The sequence below is a fragment of the Corvus brachyrhynchos genome, unplaced genomic scaffold (assembly GCF_000691975.1).
Source record: "Corvus brachyrhynchos isolate BGI_N302 unplaced genomic scaffold, ASM69197v1 scaffold223, whole genome shotgun sequence".
NCBI lineage: Eukaryota > Metazoa > Chordata > Aves > Passeriformes > Corvidae > Corvus > Corvus brachyrhynchos.
The window spans coordinates 3,007,057-3,026,592 of NW_008237174.1; the positions used below are offsets into that span (position 1 = coordinate 3,007,057).

Consider the following 19,536-nt stretch of genomic DNA (forward strand, 5'->3'; position numbering starts at 1 on the left):
AGCGTCAGTTAAACCCTACCACAGCCAGAGAGGCAGTAAATAGTGAGACATAACTTCGTACAAGGCATCTACTGTCAGGATTGATTAAAAATCACAAACTAAAACACTTAAATTTGTTAAGAGAGCAGGTGATTCTGTGCCCTTTCAGCATGTCAGTGTTGTTCTTGCTCTTTTGTTACAACATAATTGTGTGTTCAATGCAGTGTGATCCTTAGCAGCCAGCCTGGGACTTGGAGATGTGCCTCTCTTGGCCAGGTTTTCCTCTCCCATGGGTTTATGAAGCATGGAGGGATAGTAAAACCCCAGCAACTCCATACTGGAAAAAGGCCAGATTCCTTAGGAACTCCCCTGAGCTCATCTGCCAGGACCTTGTTATCCCCCCAAACCCTATTTGCAGCTCTATCTTGAAAGCAGCCCAAGGCCAGCATGGTGCCCTGCAGCTCTCTGTCCATGGGCTACCACGGTCAGCCTGGCCATGTGGCCTTGACATGGCAGAGCTGGTGAGGTGGAGGTTTGGTATCCATCCCACATGCAGGAATTTGGATATGCTGGGCTATAAGGACTCCCCAGGGTGACTGATGGCCATGCTCAGCTGCTGCTCCCAAAGCTTGTCAGCAGGTTTTGGCTGGCTGAGACCCCCATGCAGACCCCTTCAGGGGCTGGGCAGCCTCAGGAGGCAGGAACAGAGGTAAAAGGGCAGCTGTGGGGCTGCAGTGGGGCAGAGGTGGGGGTGCTTCTCTGCCTGTCCTGTGTCTGTGCTTGCTTTGTTGATGGAGTGAGCTCTCTGTTGGGAGCATGTGCCTTATAGGAGAGATGGAAGGTGGCTTAAACTGGAATCTGGTGCCTGCTGGGAAAGTGCATGTCTCAGCTGAGCAAGAATCTTCCCGAGATTTGAGGTGGAAGACTTCTTAAAACAGTCCCACTCCCTAAAGGGCGGGCTTTGACCCCTGTTGCCATGCCGTGGGTGTTTACCTTCTTCACAGCCTGCTGCCTGGGCTGCTGTGTTTGCTGGGTTTTGAGGTGCCTGGCTGGGACATGCATGAGCAATGCAGGTACTCTCCTGGAGTATCATGGTGAAGCTGCAGTTCAGTATTTGTGTCTGTGAGAAGGGGGAAGAGTCAGTACACGGAACAGCAGTGCCTTAATGGCTTTCTTTAAAATTTTTCCCAGGGTCTAAGCCTCTGAGTACTGGTGTACTGGATAGAGCTGTAAGCATGTTTGTTCCTGCTGCATGGCAGCAAAGAAAGCAATAATTTGTTTTGGCTCCCTCTTGAACTAGTCTTTAAACTTGTATAGCCTCCTAACGTTTATCCCAAATGCCTCTTAGTACTGTGGCTGTTTCAATTTTCCCTGTCTTCTGAAGATCCATCTGAAAACATTGAAAGAAACAGTGCAAAAGCTCTGACTTGCTCCTTTCAATTTAAGCCTCTTACGGCATTTGATCCAGAAAATGCTGCATTTTAAAATCTCCTTTTGTTTATGGATTTATGGATTTATGTTTTGTTTTGTTTTTTTTTTTACCTTTGCCCTGTTCCTTTCCCATTAATTCCCACGATAAGAGCAGGGTTTTTCCCAGATTTCTGAATTTAGCATGACCAGATTGAGCATCAGTTTCACCCTTGCTAAATCCAGTGTGCTTGAAGCCCTCAGGGCCAGCAGAGGCCCCTGCTCTGGATGGCCATTTAGGCTGGATTCGGGATATTTGGCTGGGGAAATAGTCTGAAAACCAGAGCTCATTTTATCCAAAAAGGATGCAATACAGTGTAAGGTGGTGAGATGCTGAAGCTTTGATGAAAGTTAGAGTGTGGAGTGTTCCTTGAGAAAGCAAAAGGGGCGTACCCCTGTGTTTGCCAGCCTATAATGCCCCCACCTTGCTGGGAAAAAAAATAAAATTTCCTGGGCTGCCTGGTGAGGCTAGGAGTAAATCCCTTTCTTCAAGTTCTTCCCAACAACTCACACAAAAATGTGGAAACATTCTCATTGAGAGAGTTTTTTATTGTTTTTTATTTGCAGTGTGGTAATTCACTGGAGTGTGGAAAATGATGTTGCAAGTAATTTCAGTTGAAGCTCTTAATGCTGTTTTGTGCTTGTAATACTGCATTAGCTCTGATCTGTGTTAGCTTGTTCTGAAGCTTAGTAGCAGGAGTCTTCTTGAATGTATCTGAGAAACCATCAAATCCTCTTTCAGCTAAAGTCAAGCAAGCTCCTTGGAGAGCAGTTTGATGGGATTGACACTAATTCCAGCCTTAAAAATCTTCTGCATTCAGCCCAGAGCCGGGGACAGGCCCGGGGGTGTTCATCCCAGGAGCCCACTCCACGTGGGAAGCTTCAAAACCACCTGAAGCTCTGCCTAGCTGGTGAGCAAACCATGGCTTATGGCACACTTAGGGCCTGGAAAAGTAGAAACACAGCTGATAGATCTCAACTTCTGGGTGCACTTGGGAGCTGTTTAGAGGGGAGATGGGACAGGATCTTTGTGGTCACCTCAGGGCCCCTGAAATCACACAGTCAGTGGGCTGCTTTTGTTGTGTGGCCTCACCAGTGCTCATAAGGCTTCTCAGATAAATCACAAGAGAAGATCCCTGCCCTAAACCAGCCTGCTGTCTGCATTAAGGATAACAATAGGGGATAAACATAAAAGGAAAATCAAAGGATTAAAATCAGTGGAAGTTAATAACCTGAATATATTCAAAGATCTGGGCTAAAACAAGGGAGACAACAAACCAGGAGTGGAAGTCAAAGGCCCTAACAAGGGGGAGTTAAAAAAAATGAGCCATCAGTTCAGCTGAAAACAAGAGCACTCTACTTTTGTGAGTAGTATTTTCCCTCTTCTACTCAAACTTTAAAATGCTGGCTAAAATTTCTACAATTGGTTTAAATTGATTTAGGTGGCTAAAAAGGGGAGATTTAGAATGTCATATTTAAATGCAACCAATTTTTCTCTTCTCACTTTTAAATTTAAAAGAAGGTTAAGCCATATTGAGAGTTACTTTTTCATGACATGGCAGGAGTGATATTTGACTTTGGGCTGAGGTTTCCACAGGAAAGCAAGAGCAGAGGTAGGAGTGAGCTCTTGGTTCCATGGAAGTACTGGTACAATCTCACTGATTTCACAGGAGAAAAGGTCCCCCCCTTGGCAATCGTTGCCCCTGTAAAAGGCAGTTTTCTGGTAAATACATTATAGCTATAGCGCCAGTGCCCCAGGACACGTCTGGGGTTAAGCCACCTGATCCTTTTCCATGCAGCACCCCCTACTTTAGTAGTTATCTGGGTCAGGGTACAGGAGGAAGCCCATGAAAGTGGAATCATTGAGGTTGTCAGCATAGACACCGTTTTTGTCCCCATTCCCATACACCTGAAGCCAGACCTCGTCCCCGGAGCTGAGGTGCAGCAGGACAGAGCCACTCGCTTGGTCAACGTTGTTGTTCTGGAACTGGTCATAGGTGAAGATCACGGCCTTGTCCTTCCTGTAGAGGCTGACCTTGACGTCCGACAGGTAGACCGTGAGGTGGTAGGCGAAGTAGTAGGTGCCAGGGACGTTGCAGAGGAACTTGCCCGTGCTGGGGTCGTAGTGGCCCTGCTCGTTGTAGAAGATCTTGCTGAAGCGGATGGGGACGTTGGGGGCAGGGCTTCGCTCCGTCAGCCCTACGCTGAAGGCAGAGCGGTGGACAAAAGCATCTTTGCCCTTCTGCCCTGGGGTTCCAGGAATTCCAGGAGATCCAGGAGGTCCGGGAAAGCCTCGGCTTCCTACTGGGCCTGGTTCACCTTTGGGACCTGCTGGACCTGCAGGACAGAGTGGGGACTGGGAGCTGTGTTTGCACTGTGTTAGTGGCTGCTACTGAAATGCAGAGGGGGCTGTAGCGTGAGCCCTGCTTGGCAGCACGGAGCTGAGGAAAGGCTCAGGGACTTCAAGAGCCCCCAGGAGGTTCCACTGAGGCAGAAAGTGGAAACCCTGCTCACCCCCCACCCTGGCTGTGTGCAGAGCTGCTGAGAGCAGCATGTCAGAAAAAACATCATTAACTGGGGAAACAAACCCCACACCAAACTGTTTGATTTAGGTTATGGAATCTCCACCCCAGGAGATAATCAAAAGCCATCTGGATAAAGATCAGGCATGAACCCACCAGACATGAAACCTGTTGGGACTGGGACTGGGGCTGGGGCTGCCTGTGGACTCGAGCACCAACATACCACCTGTTCCTCACCAACCTTCATCTCCTTTATCTCCCTTTAGTCCATCTCTTCCATCTTTCCCATCCCGGCCAGGGACCCCGTTGTGGCCAGGGTAGCCCGGTGCTCCTCCCATCCAGTTGGCACATGGCATTTTGGGGTCAGGCTGGGTGTCCTGGGCAGCCACCCCTGTGGAGTGGGGGGCCATCAGCAGCAACGAGAACAGCAGGAAGCCTGCCAGGCCCCTCATTGTTGGTTCCTGATGTGGACAATGGCTTTGTTAACTTTAAAGGTTAATAGGGAAAAAAAGTGAACACTCTCCCCCCCCAAATAACAGAGGGGCACAGAAGACTGAAGTTTGAGTCAGTACATCTGAAGGAAAGCAGTGCTGCTGGCCCCAAGGGCCTCTCTGCATCCAGCGTGCTGCTGGTGTGACCTCCATGAGCCAAGCTGGACCCCTGGGGGCACATCCAGTGCAGAGAGGAGCAAACACCAGCTACTCCTCCAGCATTCACGGGCTCTGTGCACAGGCACAGATGTTTCAGGACTGAGCATGGCAAATGCGAGGGTATCTGTGGCTGATCTCCTTGCAAAGCTCTGCTCAATTAGCCGCAATAAGCCCTGACTCCTCCCCGGGTGAATGAGCAGCCAGTGGAAGGTACAGGTCTGGCAGAGCCTGTCTCAAACCCTCTACAGCCTTGAAGCCAGGCAGGGGTGGTTTGTCACTGCACAAACAGCGTGCTCATCTGGGTTTACCTAACACAAACAGGAACGACAGCCAGGCTTCCCAGTTCCTCTGAGCCACCATATAAAATTATGATACTGGAGTTTTTTCCATCTGAATTGTTTTTTGATTACAGGAAGACAAATTCCACAGTGTTGAGGCATTGTAGGACTGTATTTCTCTTTAATCTGGCTGCTTTGCTGGTCAGAGCAATTAGTGCAGCTGCCCAAAATCAGGTGGGTGGTGGCACCCTGCAGCCAGCCTGGCTTTGTCCTGTGCTCCCAGGCCTTGGTGGGCTTTGGGTCAGGTTTTTAGAACATAAGATATTTTAAAATGACCATTGTTGTGTGATACTGCTCCCCGGGCAGGGTTTATACTATGGAACAGTAAGAGTATCCTGTTAGGAGCATTGTAAGTGGCATAATAGGCAATAAAAAGTGAGCAACAGCATGGCAATTAGAGTCCCTTACCTCTGTAATTTTCAAGAAAAATAATATTTTAGAGCAATTTCTTTGCAGGGTTGATTTTCCTAGGCAAGCTATTCAAATGTCGTACTTTAAATAATGTCTTACTAGCTCTGGTGTAATTGCTTCAAAGAAAGCTAAAGGAATGTGCTGGTTTTAGCTGGGGCAGGGTTAATTTTCTTTGGGTAGCATGGGTTGTGCTTTGGATTTGTGCTGAACACAGGGTTGATAACACAGGGGTGTTTTTCTTATTGCTGAGCAGTGCTTGCACAGCATCAAGGCTTTTTCTGCTCCTCACACCACCAGTGAGGAGGCTGGGAGTGCACGGGGAGTTGGGAGGGAACACCTTCAGGACAGCTGACCCCGACTGACCTGAGGGGTGTTCCATACCATGGCATCATGCTCAGCTATAAAGCAGGGGTAAGGCTGGCCCCAGGCTGCTGCTCGGGGACTGGCCGGGCATCAGTCAGTTTGTGAGGAGCAACTGTTTCCATTTGCATCACTTGACTTTCTTGGGGTTTATTTGTCTCTCTTTGTTATTTTCCTTTCCACAACAATTTCTTTTTGTTATTATTACTATTTTATTTCAATTATTGCATTATTCTTATCTCTACCCATGAGTGTTCTCACTTTTACCGGTGCAATTCTCTCTCTCCCATCCTGCTGTAGCAGGGGTGAGCGAGTGGCTCTGTGGGGCTCAGCTGCTAGCTGGGTTAAACCACAACAGTAACAAAGAGGTTGCCATGATTTCAGTTTTTGCAGGATATTGAAGGAGCTTTGAAAAAAAACTTAAAAGCTCTGTCTAATGGCTTTGGTGGGCAGTGCCTAACACCTAAAATCAGAAAACTCAAAAATCCATGCCCACCCAGCCAGGCTCCAGCCATCCAGCAGCCACACAGCACTCTGAGATGGGGCCAGTGCCCTGGCTTGGGGGCAGTTTTGGTGCTGAGGGTGTGCTGTGGGGTCCAGTGAGCACAGCCTGAGCCTTAGGCAGTGTTCCTGTGTCCCTGCGCTTTGGGAAGTGAAATGCCCCTTTGCAGCAAGGGATGTAGTAGTGATTGTCCATGAACCAGCGTGGACCAGTGAAACTGATGTCTACAAATCCTAAAAGTGGCTTGGTTTGCTAAGCAAGGGTGTGCATAGCGATCACACTGTGACATGACCCCCTTGCCATGTCCCAGTGGTTGGCACCAAGCAGAGGGATCTTCGTCCCCCCTGCCTGGGGGCACGTATATGTACCCCTCCAAATCAGCCCAGGCTGCCTGGGGACACCTAACTCTGTTAAAACATGGTGGTGAGCCATAAAAATCTTGCTCAAAATTGTGTTTCTTGAGCCATGTTTTGGTGATTTTGTTGGGGTTAGTTCTGCTTTCTGGTGTGCTGCCTAGAACTCAAATATCATTTCAATTTTAGTGGTGTGCCCCACAGCCAGGTCTTCTGGTGCAAAATAACCCTCTCCTATACGGTCACAAGCAGTGCAGGTATGAGGAGCCCAAAGCAGGGCTGCAGGGAGCTTTTCTGGCAGCTGCTTGGCCAGTTTGCTCTGGAGGGCTCAGAGCCATGCCCTCCCCAGCATCAGTGCACACTCATCACACGCAGTGCTCTCCTTTCTCGTGAGAAAAGTGCTGTAATATGCAAGGAGAAAACTACTTCTATCCCTACAGTTTAACTCAAGCACAGGTGATTTCTGTGCTTGAGAAGCCAAGCAGTTCTCTGGCATAAGCATGTCTTACAAAGGGCAAGTTTTAAGCTGTGTCTACTAGATCTGAGCTTAAACTCTGGTTTAGAAGTGACATCCCTTTACTTGGTCTTTCCTATTTTGTCTTGGTTTTCCATTTGATGCTTAGCATCAGTTTAACATGAAATAATCTGCTATATTTGAATGTCAGTCAAATCTTTCGGGCAAGAAATAGATGAACAAGAAATAGATGAACTCTGTACTGCTGGTGGCTTTCAGTTATTGCCTTGGCAGCTGCTGTATTAAAAGCACATATGCATTATATGAAGCTTATTCATTTATCAGTAGAAACCAGAGTAGCATCTGTGAGAACAATGCCATTCCTAAGGGCTACGTAATGATTCAGAATTTAAATTTCAGATAGCACTATATAAAAATTATATACAGCCCCCACACCTTTCTGTGCAAAACAGACCAAAAAATCCATCTGTTTTCCCACTAGAGAATTTCCCTCAAAAGGTATTAACCAGGGCTTTGGCTTATGTCAAACGTTTTTCTTTTTGTAATTCTCCTAGCATAGTTTTTGCTGATGTTCCAGGAGTAGCTTGTTCCAGAGGCTCACACCTTAAATGTGAGTGGTGCAGGTTTCTGGTGAGGAACTTACGTGACTCAAGGAGATTTGGGGCAAACCCAATCTTTCCTGGAGTCTTTGAGGAAAGAGGTGAATTGAAAGGTGCCAGTGCAGTATTTACTGTTACAGCCATGCCGTTTTTCACTGTTGTTCCTGACTACTTTTTGATTTAGGAGTTCTGTTCTCTAAATAGTGTTTCCAAAAAGGGGAGCATGAATCTAAAGGAGATCAGCTATTCTTGGTTTAAAATACTCTCTGGCTATTACAAGAATAACTCGGAGAAAGATAACTTCTTGCAAACAGAAAAGTCTGTCCAATTCAGCCCAAAAGAAAAGAAACTCCTGAACTTAGTAAGGAGGGAAAAAAAAAATCATGCTTACCAGCTGCTTTGAGTCCTGGTTGGCTTGCTGCAGTCTGTTTAGAGAATGAGGTCTGGCTATCGCATCGCTATCCCTAAGGGCACGGGGAGCTGTCAGCTCAGACACTGCTGTTTCCATTTGCTATTGCGCATGCTGACCTAAAAGTTGGGTTTTCCCATTAATTTTTCCTGGACATAACTTAAGTTTTGGAACACATATATAATCCACTGGGATAGCTTGTGAAGATGGCCTTACAGGGAAAAGATGGGTTTGGGAATTGGACGGGAACTGGAAGAGCAGTGGTTTCCTGGAGAGCCTGTGTGAGAGCCTGTTCAACCAGGGCTGTGCTTGCCCAGCACCGGCTGCTGCTCTCTGCAAATTGGGAAATGTTGTTAGTGGCTGGTGGAGAAAGTGTGTCCAGCTTGCAGTAATGCACGCACATGGGGCTTTCAGTGTGTTAGTAAATGAATTATTGTGGAATAAGTTTGGGCTTCTCCTTTTAACTGCAAGAACCATTCCTGCCTGGAGGCTGCTGCCACACCAAAGAAGGGCAAAGCTGCCTGAGGGGGAGGGCAGCACTGGGGGAGAGTTCCTTTTTAAGGCACCCAATGCCAGCACTATTGTAAATGACTGGAGTAATTTCCGCCCTAGGATGGCTTTCTACCTATCGAGCTTTTTGGCTTTAGGTCAAAACAAAGTCTCTTTCTCCCTGTATCTGTCTCCTTCCAAAGCAGAGGTTGAACCTTAGCTAGCAGACGCTTTCCTCTGCAGCTGCTCTGGGGCAGCTCAAAGTTAGCTAGGTGGAACCTTGGCAAACCTGAGCTCCCAAATCATACCAGGAAAAAACTGTGATGTGCGATGTTGCAACTGGGCATGGGGAGCTGGTGTGCTTGTGAGAGGGGAAACTCATCCAAGTGAATGCCAGCATGGCAGTATTCTGAATTGCTGAGTTCTTTTCAAGAGCTGGCTATCTGGAGAGACTAAAAACATGTATAAATGAGCACATAAGTAACATTTTATATGTAGTGCTGGGAGTCAGCAAGAGTGAATTTTTAAGACTGAGGAGAAGGTGCAGAAGGGAGGAGCCACAGGACAACTGCATACTGCCTGCCTTGTTTTGGTCAAGCCCTTAGTCCAGCATTTGAAGAATATTTTTAGTTTTTGTTGGATGATGGATTTTCCATGCAATGTTGAGACTTAATCTCTCATGCAACCCCAGTAAAATATGACAGTGATCTAGTCGGATCTGTTTTGTTATAAATGTGATTTTCTAGAGCCATGTGCATTTGTGTGCATGCAATGCCAATGTTTCCGTTGAAGTCTCCTGAGTAATGAATGGAGGAGCAAGACCTTGGAACTGAAATTGGACCAGCTTTTGCTGTGGAGTGAGAGGTTTTCAGCTGCCCCTGCCCCAGGTGTGAGCAGGACAAGGCTGGTTCCCCTGCCAACTTTTGGCTTGAACCCTGAAATGTATGATTGGGATATTTATTAGGCTGCCAGGAGTTGAGGACTGGACCTAAGGTGCTTAACAGGTAGTGCTGCAATTACCTCATGGTCTTTCAATTCAGTTGTCAGGGAAATACCACAGTGATAAATTTTTCAGTGGTCCATCAAACATCTTCCCAGACATTATCCCGGCCTCCCAGGAGAGAGGTGGAAGTTTATCTCTGGAGGTACACCCAGCTGATACAACCCCTGGCACACTTGCTTGCGGTTATGTTACGTTGCACACTTGGTTTGCAGATTGGTGCTGGCTCCTGTTCCTGCTGCAGAGGGAGATATTGTACAATCCAGGGAGTTGCTTCTGGCTTTGTGATAGGAAAACAAATCAAATGCTTTGGCTCTGCCTGGCGACAAGAAAAACCTGCCACCAAATGTGGGCTGTCCTGGCAGTGCCCACAGCAGCGGTGCTCAGGGACAGCAGCTCTGGATGGACTGGGGGTGTTTTGGCACAGAGAAGGCTGCTGCTCACAAGTCCTGCAATGCCTTCTCTGCTTTGCTCCATGGTCAACAGCTCTCCTGTGTGGGACACGTACCTAACTTGGCTACAGGCCTCGTGCTGAGCCTGGATGTTTCCTCTCTTGGATCTGATGCAAGCCAGCCAATAAGAAAAACACAAAACTGACTTGATGGATTGTGGCTCGCAGCTTTCAGTAAGAATTAAAAATAAGCACAAGGTTATATTTAGCCATCTATAAAGAGGAATAAAATAGAGCAGAGGCTCATTATCAGCTATGCTCTGTCAGATCCCTGCTGGTGTTGTTTCAGGGGTAGAAAGCTGCTTTGGCCAGGGAGGTTGGGACGGTTGGTGACTGTCCAGGCCCTGTTGGCAGGGTCTGTGCCATGGGGCTGGGGCAGGAGCCCTCAGCTGCCCACCACTGTCTTCTCCCAACGGGATCAAACCAGCACCACCGTGGAGCCCAGTTCCATGGGAACCCTCATCACCCTGGTTGTCCCTTCCTGAGACTGCTCTTCCCGTCCAGAGCTGGGGTTCCTCCACTGGGATCTGTCCCGAGCACTGTGCTCCAGTTTGCTGTCCCCCCGGGATGCCAGGTCATTCCCTTGTCTTCCCTCTGGCCCTGGATACCGCATGTCCCAGAAACAACACACATTCCCCACTTTGCTAAAAATGGCCAAAACCGCTGATGCTGTCTGGCAGGCGGCCTGGCAGGCTGCTCCCTGCTATTTTGGTGCTGTCTGAGGCCGTGCACCCTGGAGGGACCACGGCCTCTATGCCAGGGTCTGCAGTCTCCATGCCAAGGGTGCTACTGGCTCCATTTCAGGGCACCGCAGGCAGCTCGGACAAAGTCAGCTCAGGCCAAGTCCACTCCTGTGGCCAGCCAGACCTGTGCCTGCTCCTGCCACTGCCTCATGGGCACCTGCATTGGGTGCAAGACACCAGCGAGTGCTGAGGAGCCAGCTCCAAAGAAAAAGCAGTAAAATGGCCTGTGCTGCCATCTCACCAAACTGCAATTCCCTGTGATCCCAGGCATCCTTGAACGCCCAAACCCTTCCCTGTACAGCCTTGTACTTCCCTCTAGTGGCTAATTATTACTGGGAGCTCTCCCTGTGCCAGGCTGGAGGGTATCAACCTGGTCCTGTGTGCCCCTGGGGCCTGCTCAGCCCCCTCCCCATGAAGCTGCATCCTGTGGGATCAACTGTGCTGGTGGGTGCACCGTGTGCCATTGATGTCCCCAGCAGTGCCAGAAGGGAGGCACAAGGGCCATCGACATGGTGTGTGGCACAGCCTTTCCTGTTACTGGCCCTGATGTTCCCCCTGGATTTTCCTACATGAGTGTGGGGAGGTGGCACAGGTACAGGGACAGGCAGATCTGGCAGCAGTGCCCAAGGCCAGTGTGTGGGTGCCAGCCCGCAGCAGGGGACAGTGGCTTTCTGTGGCCATGTGAAAGCCCAGCTGGGCTGTGCAGGGTGGCTGCTTCCCCAAGGCCATGGTAGTGTGATAATGGGTGGAGTGGGACAGGACATGCTACAGGATAATGGGTGGAGTGGGACAGGACAGGGGATGCTGAGGCAGCGTTTGGGTCCAGGGAGAAGGTGACACACCCCACTTGGTGGGCTGGGGGGAAGCCTGGCCCTGGCTGCAGGACACAGGACCCACTGCCACACTCTGCCTTTGCTTGAGTCCAGCCTCCTGCTCAGCACTGGGGTTACCGATTTCTCGGCCCATTTCACACGCACAAACGGGCTCTTTTCTTCCCTGTGATGGGCAGCTTGGACAGAACAGCTCCTTGCCAGGCTTGAGCAACAGTGTGTTTCTCTTCTTGGTGATTGCAAATAAATTTCCCTGGCCTCATGGGATCCCCACTTGGCTCCCGGCAAGGGATCTTGGCACAGCAGGATTTCTCATGCCGAAAGGGACATTGAGATGCATTTGTCCAGGAAACGGAGCCCTGTAAACACTGCTCAATGCTTCTTTTATGAATGTCATAGCTGTTCCCAGGGTGCTCATTTCTGCACTGCAAGTTCAGGGTGCTGCGTTGGCCTCCCCAGGCTGGCCAGGGGAAGGCAGCCAAGGGCCCGGGGAGGGGGTTCTGCACGACTGCATCCACCTCCCCCCCGCTCCCACGCCAGCCCCCAGCCGAGTAAGGTACTGGCGGCTTTCAGCACAATCTGGTCTCGTTTGGGGGCTCACTCTAAGCTGGGAAGAAATTGGGCAGGGAACAGAATAACCTCAGTGATTTGGTATGCGGGTCACTCCCCTGTGACATCCCCAGCCGAAACGGCCCCCCCAGCTTTCACTCCCTGCAGAGATCGCATCTTTCCAACGAGGCACCTGGGAGCGCACCTCTGCCCGGCTGCCCTCTTCAGCCCGGCTCCACGGGCTGAGCTGTTAATGAGGTACTTAATGAGATTGCCACTTGCCTGTTGAAATGAGCGGCTCAGCGCAGGCAAGGAAGGAGAGCTGGCAGCTGCTAACCACGCAGCCCCCCGCAGCCCGCTTGCGTTCAGCGGGACCGCATTTTTACAGAGTACAGGAATTATTTATTAGGAGAGCGTTTCTGAGTCATTCAGGCAAGGAAAAGCGCATTTCCTTCGCGCAGAGGAGTTATCCTAGCCAGCCCCTCCGCGGCTTGGACAATAGATGGAGCTCACCGCCCTGGCTCCGCACGCCTGGCCGAGGCTGCTGGACCGAGGACACCCTCAAAGAGCCACCGAGCTCGAGGAGAGCCCCAAGACCCTCCGGGGGCAGCCAGGCACTTCTCTCTGCCGGTGGGTGGGCAGTAGGGGTGAGGGAGCCGTGACCCCAGCCAGCAGCAAACAAAATGGAAGAGGAAAATTGGGTTGTGTCTGGGGCTTTGCAACATTTGCACAATGTGGTGGGGGTAATCCCAGCACAGTTTCCACGGTCTTCCCGGTCTACATCACGCTTTTGTCCTTTTAAAAGAGGTGTCTGCTCCCAGTCCCCTATTTTTATTCGGTTTTGGTTGCTGAGGGACAGGAATGGCATCATCTCCCCTTGTCAGCACTTCACATCACTGGACATATCTCTTCTTTCAGACGCCATACCTACTGCTCTCGATTTGGGGTAACAGTGTTGCCGGGGTGTCTGGGGGAACTGCACAAACCAGAGGAGTCTATTTGCTCTGGGTCTGATGGCAAAGGGAGCATGTGGAGCCGCAAAACCCCAAGCAGTTTGGCAGAGCCTGGGGGTAGTTGGTGGCTCCACACTAGGGCCCAGTGCAGGCAGCAAGGAGCCGTGGGATGCTGGAGCTTCTGTTACTGGCATTTCAGAGTACCCCCAGCCCTCCACACAGCAGCCAGTTGGGATTTAGGACTCCTCGCAAGGGGATTTTCTTTCCCTCTCTCTGTCCCTTCCCCCCGTTATCCCCCACTGCAAACAGGACAGTTGCTCTCACTGCAGGCAGGTGTGTGGGTGCTGGTGCCCTCCCGAGTGCCGCCCCGAGCAGGCAGGGCACAGGGAGGGCACAGGGAGGGCACAGGGAGGGCACAGGGAAGGCACAGAAAAGGCACAGTGAGGGCGCAGGGAGGGTGCAGGGAGGATGCAGGGAAGGCACAGAAAAGACACAGGCAGGGCGCAGAGAGGGCACAGAGAAGGTGCAGGCAGGGCACAGGGAGGGCGCAGGCAGGGAGGGGGCAGGGAGGGTGCAGGGAAGGCACAGGAAAGACACAGGGCGGGGGGGGGGGGGGCAGGGAGGGCGGAGGCAGGGAGGGCGCAGGGAGGGCACAGAGAAGGCACAGGGAGGGCGCAGGCAGGGAGCCGGCAGGGCACTGGGAGGGCACAGAGAAGGCGCAGGCAGGGCACAGGGAGGGCACGGGCAGGGCTGCTCCTGGCTCTTGTGAGAGATCCATGTCCGTGGTCACCGATCCATGTCCGTGGTCACCCCAGCACTGGGGTGAAAGTCAGGAGCCCGCAGGGGAGATGACTGCTTCCCATCACACTTTGCTGTGCATTATGCAAATTCAGCAGAACAATTTTTGGCCATAAAGGTTTTTCCATTCACTGAGGTATCGATCCAGAGCCACCGGCCCGGTAACCTCTGCCGTGCATTAGCTGCTCGCCGCCTTTGGATGATGATGGGTGTGGCGTTAGGGCATGGGGGGGATTTGGCGCTGGCCTGCTGGAGTCTGGGGCTCTTTTCCCAGTGCAAGACTCTCCTGGACTGTCATTCCGCTGCCAGTGAGACAGAGTCACTGTGTGCTCAGATCAGGCAACTGCTCCCTGCCTGCTTGCACAGAGGGTCTGTGCTCAAATTCAATAATCTTTGAAAACACCAGTGAGGTGCTAAGGGATAAGTTTGCGTGTTTCTCTCATCTACAAAATCTATTCACTTAGAAATGAGAATGTGATTAATTAAAGGCATCAGGAATCTTACATTGTCTATAATGTGAAATATAATTGCTCAGTCTGAGCGATGCATGTTTCACCAAGAAACTGTAAATCTGTTAAAAAATTATTACTCTGCATTTTTACTTTGGGCGTAAATCATTCCAAAGTGCTCTTTGGGAAGTCACAGAGAATGACACATCCGTGACACTTTTGATAGGGCATTTCTTTGTGTTTTGCAGAAGGCGTTTATGTTTACCATAGGACTAATAAAGGCTTATGGTATCTTCAATTATTCATTTTCATAAGTGCTTGTTCTCCTGACTTGAGCAGTCAAAACCACACTGTTACTGGCAGTAAATTACGGGTTTTTTTCTGAAATCAGATGACTTTGCCTCCACTTTGCCTCTGTTCCACATGAAAAACAATGGTGGTTCCCTCAGGATCACAACATTTTATATGTTTCTGGCTTTGGAAAGCACCTTTCTTTGGAAAGCCATTCTGGCAGCTTGGGTGGCAGCCGGCTGACCCAGCAGCCTTTGTATCCGCAGCACCTTGCCTTGTGGCTGCCAGGAGTGTACATGTGAACTGGATAAGCAGATCTGGCAGCTGGGAGCACACTGGGGGCCTCAACACCCTGTCCCAGCAGATATGAAGAACTAGAGGAACTCTGGAGGACTGATAAGACATATTCAGGCTGTTGTGCTAGCTGTGGTAGGCTGTGGTCAGCAGCCTAGTGAGAGCTTGCTCCTTCATGCTTGCAGCTTGGCCTGGGCAGAGCTATGACCTGATGTTTTAAAAATCCTTTACAAATGCATGCACAAAACTTGTGTTGTTTTGTGCCAGTGCCCCTAAGCTGGAGCTCAGTCATGGCTGCATGCTGAGGACCCTTTGCTCCGGGCACACAGCAGCCACGAGACCCTTAGTGCTGCTCATCTGGGCTTGAGACAGCTTCCGTGCTCTCATGGCAGTCCTGGGGGACTGGACCCCTGGACACTGAACTCACAGGCAAACCAGATGTCCTGAATTCTCCTGCCATTGCACACAGCCTCCTGCTCCTGCCATGACCTGGCTGTCCCCCCTGGCAGGATGGGTACACTGACCGTGAGCCTCAGGGTGCCCTGGTGTGCTGGGCTCAGATCCTGCCATCTTGGCATCATTGGAGTCTCCTCCTGCAAAAGCTGTAGAGCTAGACAGGCAGGTGGGAGTGAAAGTATTTCTATAGAAAACACATTTTCTGGTGCTCCTTTATAGGTTTTTAATGTGATTCATATGTCCCTGCCTGGCCCATCGCCCACAGCCAGGCACTCCCCTTCCTCCTGCTCCTCACTGCAGTGTTTTCTGTGGATTGGGTTCAACTGGATAATTACATCTCCTTTTGTATTTATAATCCCTACGAGGGTGGTGTCTTTAACAAAGACTATTCCTTCTCATTGCTTTGGCAAAGCAAACAGCAGCTCCCTGCTGTGTCTCTGCTCAGATGACACAGAGGTTCTCTGAATAGCAAAGAGAGAAAACAAAAAGAAACAGCTTAGATGCTTTCTTTTTCCAGGCAGCTACACATATCCACCTCATGATACACATAGCCGCCTCATGGAAAATTCCCCCCAGTACTTTAGATTTTTCCTTTTCATGTGCCTGCATCCACAAGGCTCTGCCAGTGAAGCACACAGCTGGCTCATAGATGGAGATGGAGACATCAGAGAGAGTCTGACAGGAGGAGAGGAGTGAGAAAGGGGCTTTTTTCCCCACAGCCAAAGAGGAAAGAGTAAGGAAATTCAGAGAATCCAAATGAGATATGGTATAGGTATTCTTCATGGGAAACACCCCAGGGCCTGCAATCTGGGACTGCAGTGGGCAAGTGGTTCAGCTAAAAAGTAATTTAATTCCTATCATCACACAAGCCATTCCTGTGCTTGATCAAGGCTGCAGACTGGAGGCAGGAATGGCATTGCCTCATTTTCCCATGGCAGGGCAGGGCACCGGTGCTTGCTGACCCCAGGCCCTTTTCATCCCACTGGCTCTCTCGGCAAGGAAACCCTAGGGCAAACTTCCCATCAGTGTCTTTGGAGGGGACTGCTGGTGGCATGTGGGCACTGAGACCTCACCTGCCCCGCATGGCTGTGCAGCACTGATCTGTCTTCCAAAAATGCAGGTGTCACTTGCCCCAGTGGGCACCAGCACCAGACTGCGCCAGTGCCATCACTGTCCCTGCTGGGTTTCTGGAGGCATGAGGGGCAAAATCCAGCCCCTGAACCCCACTGCTTGTTTGTTTGTTGTCTCTTGGTTTGCTCTCTGTAAATATTTGTACCCAGCTGAACCAGAAGTAATTGCTCACAGCTCTGCCGTGGGGGTTTTTGTGAGCCTGCGAGCACCAGCGTGTGCGTGCCGGAGATAATCCAGGTGCTTTTGTGCTCGGTGACTCTGTCATCTCTTGCTTTTATTTCTGGACTCTGTTTGTCTCCCACTCTGCCCTCAGTGCATGGTGCCTTTTCTGATACCTCTGAAAATAATTGACTTCACATCTTGGTCATTCTTTTGTATTTTTTTCTGGAAAGTAGGAAAGCAGCATCTCTGCATGTGTCCCCTGGTGACTGCTGCTCACACAGTGTGTGTCTTTATGGTTCAATTAAAAATGTTATGACATTTCCCCAGCAGACCCTGCCACTATCCTGGAAAGCATTTGCTACCTTGATAACATTGTGAGTGTAAGGTATTAAACCAGCCCTTCCCTCTGGGACAGAATGCTCTGGCTGCACTGCAATGACTCCCAAATGCAGAGTGTTTCTGATGCTCTGAAATAGAGATAAAATGTAGCCCCAAGGACGTTGCTAAAGCATTTTTCCAAGACTGAGTTTACTTGATTTTTGAAGAGGAATAAATACAATTAAATTAACCACAAAGTTCTCTACTTGTCCCAACAGGCTTCTGCTATCTCACCTAGGTGACAGGGTTCTCCTTGGCCATATAGGTCCAAAGCTTTGGCTCTCCAGCTTCCCAGGGCAGCTTTGTCACCTGCAGGAAGGTTTCATTCATGCTTACCAAAGAGGAGCATTGGCCATGTTGCATTGCCCAGAAGAAATATTCTTCTGTCCCTGTCCTGATAACTTTACCCAGCTTCTCTCCATCAGTTTGTTACTCTTGTTTCTGGCACTGTTCAGCCAGTGATTGCTTTTTCCTCACCCTCTGTACATTCAGTTTGTTATTTGCAGCCAGTCCTGAGCATGACATGAACCTGGCAGCACTGGAATCACGTTTTCCATTGCTAGTGTCAGAAGCATAAATCAACCTGTATGGCTAATGACAGGGCTATGGTTGAGACCTTACACATGATGAGGTTTGCTACAGGTGGGTAAGGAAGCGCTGATGACAAGAGGTAGGAAAGGAGTGTGGGTGGGAACCTGGCTCAGCTGCAGCTCCTCTCCACCAGCATATGCTGAGGCTGCTGCATGGTGGCCTGGCCTCATACAGAAACCCTGCTGCTGTTTCCTTCTGGAGGCAGGCAGTGAAACCCGGCGGGTCAGCGCCTGTCACAGCCCTGGTGAGTCAGCGGCAGTGTGGAAACCTCTAGTGTGATTTGCTCTCAGTATTGCTCAGCTCCATCCTCTCTGTCTGGGCTGCCAGTTCCTCTGCAGCCTCTCTTGCTCCTGAATTGGGAATGTGCTTTCCCCAGAGTGTCCCCTGTAGCTGCCCCTCTGCTTTATGCAGGGAAGCCAGAGAGTGTGCAGCTGCAGCAGAGACTGGGATATTGCATTTCATGGCAAAACTCTCTTTTCCCAGCAAGTCTGGTTTTGAAGGTGAGGCCTGTGGCTGACTCCTTGCAAAGGACGGGACTTTACCCACAGTCATCTCTAGGTTACTCTGTTTTCTAAGGAGGTTGTTAAGGTGCTGCTGTTGGGTTTTAAACCAGCAGTCTTTCATAAGGCTTCTGAAGTTTTGGCTGTGTTTTTCTATTGCTTATCAGCACATCAGTGTATTGCTTATATTACCCTAAGGTTTATGGTGTCCCTCCTGCCTGTGGAAGGGCTGAGGCACAAGGTGCAGTCCAAATGGCTATTTCCTAAATCAGTGCCTTCCTAAGAGTACAGAGAGATCTTAGGGTGGGATGAGGTTGGTTGTTCTTACCCCTGGAGGAAATCAGCTGAAGCCTCCAGTGTGGAAAAGCATCTGCTGCCTGCCTCACCACCAAATACAACCTGTTACACTGAGCAGAGGGAAATTACTGTTCTGCATACTTGTTTAGCTCTGAACACAGGCAAGCGTTGTCATCTTTTGTTTTTCATAGAAAAGGAGCCAACTCTGTTGTCTCTCTCACTTTTCTGAGATGATTACTTTTACCGTTCCCTCAGGTTGTATCTGGCACCTTGCCCACGTGGCAGCTCTGCCTACAGGCTGGCCCTGCTCTGGCCTCTCTTTATTCCTACCATCTCCATGCTCCTTCTGACCGTCTCCTGCCTTTTTGCTTGGTGTGAATTTTGCAGGAAGCATTTCCTCAGAGCTCCTATTTCTGCCCCCTTTGGCACGTTCCTGTGGTTTCCATGCTGGTCTGCTGTGATATTGCTCTGCTTTCCCACCCGGCCATGCAGCCCCACTCCTTCTTGTGCTGTGCATGCTGCCCTGTTCCAGCTGTGCTTTTCTATATTTGAGGAGGAATATTCTGGGAATCTCTTCTTTTTAATTTCTGAGCCTGAGTGAAGAATTCCCCTGTCCTCCAGAAGTGAATGTATAATTTGGGTGGTTTTGTGCAGTGTATAAAAGCTTCTTAACAAGTTTCATGCTCCTTTTGTTTCTCTTAAATCCAACATTTTTTGGAGTTTGATCTATGAATTCAGTATCTTTAAAATCTCTGTGGCACACTACAATAACCTGCTCACTCTTCTCCATTTAACTTTTGAGCAGACCTGCCTCTGATTTAGACATATTAAATAAAAAATGTGGCTTTTATTCATCTCCCCTTCCAGGCTCCCTTTGCCTCCTTGAAAAGCTGAAGTTTTTGCTTGAATCTTTTTCAACTGCCACAAGTATTTTGGAGAGGCTGAGGTAGATTAGATTTTATAGCTACTCTCTTCCACATTCCATACCTGCTTTTCCCACCTGTTCCCTGTTCTGTTTAGACCCTCACCTTTTGTCCCCTGCAGCATTGTGATCTCTAGGAAAGACTTTGCAAGGTGATTTGGACAAGTCACTAAAATAATGTAGGGAA

General features: G+C 49.8%; 1 protein-coding gene across 1 annotated transcript; it reads right to left on the reverse strand.

Moving 5' to 3' along the window:
• Positions 1–1,974: 1,974 nt before the first annotated feature.
• On the reverse strand, positions 1,975–8,452 carry LOC103612026 (adiponectin). The gene is made up of 3 exons (XM_008629597.2): positions 8,048–8,452; positions 4,210–4,429; positions 1,975–3,783 (listed from the first exon to the last, which is right to left on the reverse strand). Exons 1-3 carry the CDS (start codon positions 8,162–8,164, stop codon positions 3,257–3,259), a joined length of 864 nt encoding a protein of 287 aa, XP_008627819.2. The 5' UTR covers positions 8,165–8,452; the 3' UTR covers positions 1,975–3,256.
• Positions 8,453–19,536: the final 11,084 nt, after the last annotated feature.